The sequence below is a fragment of the Cibotium barometz genome, chromosome 64, assembly GCF_041138505.1.
Source record: "Cibotium barometz isolate CiBa-2024 chromosome 64, ASM4113850v1, whole genome shotgun sequence".
Classification (NCBI taxonomy): Eukaryota; Viridiplantae; Streptophyta; class Polypodiopsida; order Cyatheales; family Cibotiaceae; genus Cibotium; species Cibotium barometz.
This window is the reverse complement of record NC_141109.1, coordinates 23939421-23947013: the sequence shown is the minus strand read 5'-3', so window position 1 is coordinate 23947013 and position 7593 is coordinate 23939421. Positions and strand designations below refer to the sequence as shown.

At 38.7% G+C, this 7593-nt stretch overlaps 1 protein-coding gene across 2 annotated transcripts; it reads left to right on the top strand.

Moving 5' to 3' along the window:
• The first annotated feature begins 2424 nt into the window (after positions 1-2424).
• On the top strand, positions 2425-7188 carry LOC147603445 (Putative thiol-disulfide oxidoreductase DCC). Of its 2 annotated transcripts, none has more exons than XM_086796690.1 (4): positions 2425-2625; positions 5847-6047; positions 6290-6457; positions 6646-7188. In XM_086796690.1, the coding sequence occupies exons 1-4, from the start codon at positions 2559-2561 to the stop codon at positions 6870-6872; spliced, it is 663 nt and encodes a 220-aa protein (XP_086652816.1). In that variant the 5' UTR covers positions 2425-2558; the 3' UTR covers positions 6873-7188. The 2 variants fall into 2 exon arrangements, with proteins under 2 accessions (XP_086652816.1, XP_086652817.1); XM_086796691.1 differs by lacking the exon at positions 2425-2625 and adding an exon at positions 2647-3594.
• The last annotated feature ends 405 nt before the right edge of the window (positions 7189-7593 follow it).

Here is a 7593-nt window from a genome sequence, read left to right as displayed (position 1 = left end):
TGAAAATAGGTTTTATCTTTATGTTATTCAAAAAGAATAATCCCCACCGTTTGTGCATTCTAAAAGAAATTCTTTTTATTTCAAAAGTGTTATTCCTATTTTATGCATAAATAGATGCATAAAAGGATTTTCTTTTATATAAAAGTGGTATTTTGATTAGATTCAATTTCTATGCATAGATGCATATTGGATATTTTTTTATTATAAAAGTGTTATTTTCATTAGATTCAATTTCTATGCATAGAAAGATGCATATTGGATATTTTTTTTATTATAAAAGTATTATTTTCATTAGATTCAATTTCTATGTATAGAAAGATGCATATTAGATATTTTTTTATTATAAAAGTGTTATTTTTGTTAGATTCAATTTCTATGCATAGAAAGATGGATATTGGATATTTTTTATTATAAAAGTGTTATTTTCGTTAGATTCAATTCTATGCATAGAAAGATGTATATTGGATATTTTTTTATTATAAAAGTGTTATTTTTCTTATATTCAATTTCTATGCATAGAAAGATGCATATTGGATATTTTTTTATTATGAAAGTGTTATTTTCATTGAATTCAATTTCTATGCATGGAAGGATGCATAACAGAAATTCTTTTTATTTTAAAAGTGTTATTTCTATTAAATCAATTTTATGCATAAATAGATGCAAAAATGGATTTCTTTTATATAAAGATGTTATTTCCATTGAAGTTGGATTTTATGCATAAATAGATGCATAAAGAATTTTTATATCAAAATTAGATTTCTCTTTAATTCTATGTTTAATTTCTACGAATATTTGATAAATAAATAATTAAATACTCTAAGAGAGAAATTTCTATCATTTTATATTCACTTGGATTGTAATGAGAAAATTCAAAAAAATCTATCGAAGTCGGAATTTCAGATAAATGATTAATTTTTTCCTCATCAGAATTTGTGATTAGTTTCGAAATCAGTTAAGTGAATATTCAATAAATGAAATTCAGTAAAATAGTAACTGAAATATCACCCCCCCCCTTTTTGAGAAAGATAGTTCAGGAAGAACCTTATCAGACTCGAAATCTGAATCAGACTATGACCAAGACCAAACTCTTTCGTCAGTTTCAAGGAAAGACGATATGACCAGTTCAGGAAAATTCACTCAAATCTCCCACCAAATCTGAAACTAAGTTGAGACCCTTTGAATTGATCTGAGGATCAAGGTTACAGAATTCGAGGAATTCTTTTTTGAAATTTAGACCTACGATCGAGAAGTTTTAGGGATGCGGATTTAAGATATACTCATTGTATTCAAAAGAAAATCAAAATTGAAAACTTGCATAGAAACCCTGTTTTCTTAAAGGAATGTCTTATGCCAGAATGCTGGAGGGAGCATTTCGTATATGTGTTTTTCTAAGGGAAGTTTGGTTGCAACAGCTGGCGGGGAAGTTTTACAGAACAGCTCACGCGGCAAAGCCTTGCCCAAGTCTTGACCAGCCTCGGTACGGTTAAAATGGTGCTTGGGTGTTCACAATAGGGCCATCAAATTGTTGAGAACCTCTATATCAAAATGATTTGCAAGGTAAGGTACAAAGATTTGTCAAAAAGGTTTTGAGGCAATTTTCCATCATTGCATGTATTCAACACATGTTTCAATGCAGATCTATTGCCAAGCTCATCACATGGCATGCACAACATCAATACACCGATGGTATGATAAGAACCCATGGAAACATATTGAGGAGCAATGGCCTGGATTCAAACAGGAATCCCGTCACTTGAGCCTTGGAATGGGGATGGATGGATTTAATCCATCAGTGTAAGATCAACATCATGGAGCACATAGTTAGTTGTAGTGGTGAACTATAATAAATCTCCCTCCTTAGAAGTCCATACAAAAAAGTCATGTGATGCTTGCCCGTGGTGAACTATAATAAATCTCCCTCCTTAGAGGTCCATACATAAAGGTCATGTGATGCTTACTCATGGGTGAACTATAATAAATCTCCCACCTTAGAAGTCCATATAGAAAGGTCATATGATGCATGCCCTTTTTGTGCAAACACAAGGTGAAGAACATGGATGTAGTTTGAAATATTATGGTATGACAATCTATTTCAGTGCCATTGTACTGCATAATATTATCTTATCTTATACTTTTGTATCAATTAAGAGAGAGAGAGAGAGGGAATTATTTTTTGAAAGAGAGAGAGAGAATTATTTTTTAAAAAGGTATTTTGTTTTGTTTTAAATGGGAAAGATAAGAATGAGCCTCTTTTGAAGAAGAATTAGTTATATATATATTTTTTGGTTTTGTTTTAAGGGAAAAATAAAAAAGAGCCAAAAGAGAAAGACACAGAGAACCCCCGCAAATATATAAGGAAAGTAGTTTGTAAAAAAAAAGCATTTTTTTTCGAATTATATATTCCCAAATATTTAGAAAATCTTGCTTCTGCCCCAAGTAAAATTGAAGTGTTTCTTGGGCGTTCTAGACACTTGACAGCGCGCTATGAGCAAGCATCATTGCGTGTGGTAAAACAGGGAGCTCGCTTGTGCAGAAGAAGAAGAAGAACAGAAGCGATGCGCTTCATTTGCAGAAATGCCAACAATCTCTTGTATGCCTGTCGGCGACCGCTCTTCTGCTCTAGTAAGTGCGCTTTTGCCCCCCCCCCCCACCCCCCCACACACACAAAACAAACCACACACCCACCCACCCACCACCATGAATTTGAGGTAAATTAAAAGAGGTAAGCACATTTGAAGTATTTAACAGAGGCTTTTAAAAACACACCTACCCACTCACCACCATGAATTTGAGGTAAATTAAAAGAGGTAAGCATTTAACAGAGGCTTTTATAGGGTTAGATGCATCTAAATACTCAGGCAAGAGCTCTCTGGCTTCTCTTTTACATACGTATACATATACAGAGATGGCCTTATGTAATTGCTGCCGGTTTGGGATGTGAAAAGCTATGGTTTGGTGAAAAGGTTGTGACTTTAATGAGTTTGACACACTTGGGATTTGTTGGAAATTTTTTCATCCCAGATGGACTTTCCCATGCATATTCATGCTTGTATCGGGCTCCATATGAAGCCCTGCATTGGCATATCTTAGCAGAGATTATTCAGCATTCTTTTACCATTTTTCTGGTATTTTTAAGGCATTTTTTTTGCTACAGCCATGCTGTTGGCCTGCCACAGCTGGCCGACTAGCATACTGAGGTACTTTAAAAGGGTTGGCTCCCTTTTCCCTCAGATCATCTCTTTTTTCAGCTTTTGCAGTGACAGGCAGCATCTACGGGACCTCCCTCATGCTGCTCCATGTGATGTACTACCTTTTCTGGTGATATTCAGCAGTGATCTTCTTTTCTCCTTTATGTTTGCTGTCCATATACAGTGTTGTACAGTTCTTGCAGCATTTCTGAGTGGGTATTACAGCATAGTACCCATTCTTACATGGTATCAGAGCAGGAAACATCTATAGGGACCTGCGTTTTCTTGCAGCATTTCTGAGTGGGTATTACAGCATAGTACCCATTCTTACATGATGGTATCAGAGTGGGAAACATTTACAGATGCTGTTGGCTTGCTACAGCTGGCCGACCAGCATACTGAGGTACTATAAAAGAGAGAGAGAGAGAGAGAGAGAGAGAGAGAGAGAGAGAGAGCAACACGATGCTGAATGTATTAGAATGATAAGGTTATGTGTACATATTACACGACCACAAAACGCATAAGAATAAAATGTTGTCCATATGGTGTCCTTCCATACCGTGTGGTCAGGGGAATTCAATATAGAAGGTAAAGAGTGCCCCTTATAAGCCCATGTTCACACCTAGCACTACCACTGAGTTTTCCTACAAATCCCCCTTGTAGTGACAGTGTGAATATGTACAAGGTAGCAAATTCCTTTCCAAATGGGAGTAAACTCAATGCTTAGGTTCAAACTTCTCTCTAGACAACACCTTAGTAAATAGATCTGGAATGATCTCATGTGTAGGGTAGTAAACCAAAATTCCCTGCATGTAGCCTCTCTTTGACATAGTGATAATGTATCTCTATGTGCTTGGTGCGAGCATGGAAGACTGGATTCCGTGCTACAGCCATAGCACTCTAACTATCCGTGATGAGAATAGGAGCGGGTGTCTCTGGACTCCCACGAAGGTCTGCCGTCAATCTCCTCAGCCTTACACACTCAACTGTAGTAGTGAAAGCTGCCCTGTACTCAACTTTACATGAAGATGTAGCCCTATTAGGTTGCTTTTTGCTCAACCATGATATGCATGTGCTTCCAAGGAAAAAGCGATTCCCACGCGTGGACTGCCTTGTGTCATAATTACCAGTCCATTCCGAATCACTATAAGCACATGGAGCTGAAAATCACCCCCCTAGCATAGAACAAAACAAGAGACTGGGTGTCCTGTGTAAGTACTTGAACACACGCTTAACAACTTGCCAATGCTTTGTCCTTGGGCTATACATAAATTTGCTCATCTGGGGCACTCCAAATTGTATGTTTGTCCGTGTGTTACATAAGTATAAGAGGCAGCCAACAGCGTGGCTCTAAAGAGTGGCATCACAAGGCTCTCTTGGATGTACATTAAAATTTGTCGTGCATATCTTCCATGCATTACAAGTCATGTTGTCCTTTGGATGTGTGTTAATGTCAAATGCGGAAGAGGGCTGCAAATCTGATGTTACAGATGCTTAGCTCTTGCAGACTCTGAATGATGTCCTTCAATGACCCTTGATTTTCCATTCAGCATCATGTCCTAGATTGGTTGAGGTTTCCCTATATTCTGGGATGAGGATTTTCCTTTCCGTTTTCTGGCTTATAGTCGTGATTTTGTACTCCTTCACTTGTACTTAATAGAAAGGGCTGCCAGGATTGGCTAGTTGGGCCAACTGTGTCGATTGTGAATGACTAGATACAATGTATCCAAAAGTTGTTCACACTAACTCATCCTTGGGCACCTTGCTGTCCAGTATAGGGTGCCCAAAACTGCAGTCCGTCAGCCCAAACATGACCTTTGATCACGCCCAGAAGGCATTGATATGCCTTGCCAATTCGACAATTAGGGTTGTCATATTCTCAACCCCCTAACCAAGATTCATCGTCCTCGATGACTAAAATAAAAAGAACACTGCTGTATTTAAGATACAGCTTCTATGGTTCTCTCTATCAATCATAAAGCATCATCTCATCAATTTATGCTAACTATATCACATGAGCAAGTTGATCTTATTCCCTATGTGCTACTTTCATATCACCAGAGCCTAGCTGGAGCCTTGATGGCTTCTTGTCAACAGTTAGGACAAACGACATATACATTCCTTACGATGTAGTCCATACCCATCTTGGTGACTGTCCCAACCAATTGACGTGGGTTTTCAAACAAATCAGAATCCCCTCATTATTGGTGGGTGGGATATGGATAAACGGGATGCATCAGTTAGTCATGCATGGACAAGGTCTATGTTTTGGAGCACACTCAGAAGTTTTCACCTGATTTAACTCTCCTGTGCTTAAGTGTGGTCCGGAGCAGTCAGGCCTATTGTTGGGTTGGTGAGTCCATCAACTACTTTCCCTGTGTTCTCTACATGTATGCTTGCGTCTTGGATGGAGGCAGGTGGCAGATGGTTGCACGTGGTTGTAACAGTATTGTCACTGAACAATTGTGATTTTACGCATGACCTTGTGTATTCACACAATAAAACAAGGGTATTTGGTGCTGGAAAAGGAGCAACGTTTGCATGTAATCTCTTCTCATTTCTGTCATGCGGGCTGTTGATATTGGGGATATTGTATTGACATTTTCATGATTTTGATTATAACTCACGGAGCCTTCTTACATTTGTGGTTTCCAGAATGGGGCCCACATTCCATGGCTCTGATTTGCAGATTGCAAAAGCAATATTCAAGAGAAAGTATAAGCTCAGGCAAACTCAATGCAGCAGAGTGCCTTGTTGATAAAACAGATGTGCCCCTTGGTGGTTTTCAGTCTTCAAACATATTTCTGAAACCACAAGTTGTGCTCTATGATGGAGTTTGCCATCTCTGTAATGCAGGTAATCTCCATTAAGCTTCTGTTGCTGCATTGATCATAATGTAGTATGTGCATGTTGAGAAACGCCCATAGAACATTATATTATTGAAAAGTAGCAGATGTTTCATATCACATCTGAGCTCCCAGCTGGCCACGCTTAATTCATGCTGGGCATTTAATGGTATCAGATGTATTATGTGATGCAAGAATTTTTGCATGAGAACTTTGTTGAGCTGGGTGCCATTTTTTGGGTTGTGGAGACAGGAGTGAAATGGATAATTAGAGCTGATACAGACAAACGGATTAGCTTTTGTGCTGTCCAATCGGAGGTAGCTGAGCCATACCTGCTCATATGTGGCTTGACACGCGAAGATGTACTGGATCGGTTCCTCTTTGTTGAGGGGCCGGGGCAATTCTCACAAGCTTCTACAGGTGAGATGAGGGACCATTTTTTGCATGTCTGCTCTGACATGATAAGCAAGTGTGGTGGCTACTTCGAACTAGTTCCTTATGGACTGTGTTACAGGCTTTGATTAGTATGCTTCATTGTGATGGAATATGATGTGTGACCATATGATAGACACCATATGAACTTACAGTTGAAATGCGTATCTGTGCAGCTGCACTTCGAGTGGCATTATATTTGCCTTTTCCTTACCCAGTACTGGGTGCCTTTTTGGCTATCCCAGCTCCTTTGAGGGATGCTATATATGACTTTGTTGCAAGGCGGCGGTATGACTGGTTTGGTCGAGCCGACTCCTGCATTTTGCCAAGTGATGATGTCCTTGATCACTTCATTGACAGGGAAGAAATCATAGCCAAGCTTAAAAAGAAAGAGGAAGTTTAGGGGAACTTTTGCCGCCTGTATATACCTCCAGAGCTTATTGCATATGTAATGTTGCATTTTCATATCATTTTTGGCGGGGCCTCTCAGTGAAGGGATGGAATATATGAAGTCAATGGTACGAAATCTTCAAATGATTTGGTCTTCGTTTCACATTCAATGGGTATTTTGAAGTTTCACTGCTGTCTTGGCATCTGATTGGGTCGATGTTCAAGATGTGGTTATTGAAAGTTTCACTGGATGTTTGTCATTGACCTACCTGAGAGCTCTTTTAATTGATGGAGGTGTGTTGAGATGCTCAAGAGTTGTCAAGGTTTAACTCATGACCTCTCGAGTATTGTCTTTAATCTCTATTAATGGCTTAAAAACCCTCCATTACTCTCTCTCGCTCTCTCTTTCTCTCTCTGTGCACATGCGCTTAAATGATATGAGAATGAAGTACACAGCTGGCTGACTACTGGAATAGCAACACCTGACCATGCTCTCTATGCAGACTAAATAAGGAATTGAGTAGCAATCAATCTTCTCCTTTAAAATTAACACGTACTTTGTTGAATCTGCAGGCTCCTTTGCTGGATGATTTGGGCTGGATCTAGGTTGCTTACTATTGGCTTTTGTTACTTCAAGTGGGTTGAGTAATGAGAAGACTGAATGGGAGTGGGCTACTTATAGATTCTGAATATATTTAGAGGTCAAAATTGTTGCAGTCTGCCATCTCATTTTC

Excerpts from the sequence above, each read along its gene's own strand:
- LOC147603445 (XM_086796690.1), top strand. The coding sequence starts at position 2,559 with ATGCGCTTCATTTGCAGAAATGCCAACAATCTCTTGTATGCCTGTCGG. Across the intron at positions 2,626-5,846 it reads GCGACCGCTCTTCTGCTCTA|AATGGGGCCCACATTCCATG; the intron begins GTAAGTGCGCTT and ends TGTGGTTTCCAG. Across the intron at positions 6,048-6,289 it reads TTGCCATCTCTGTAATGCAG|GAGTGAAATGGATAATTAGA; the intron begins GTAATCTCCATT and ends TTGTGGAGACAG.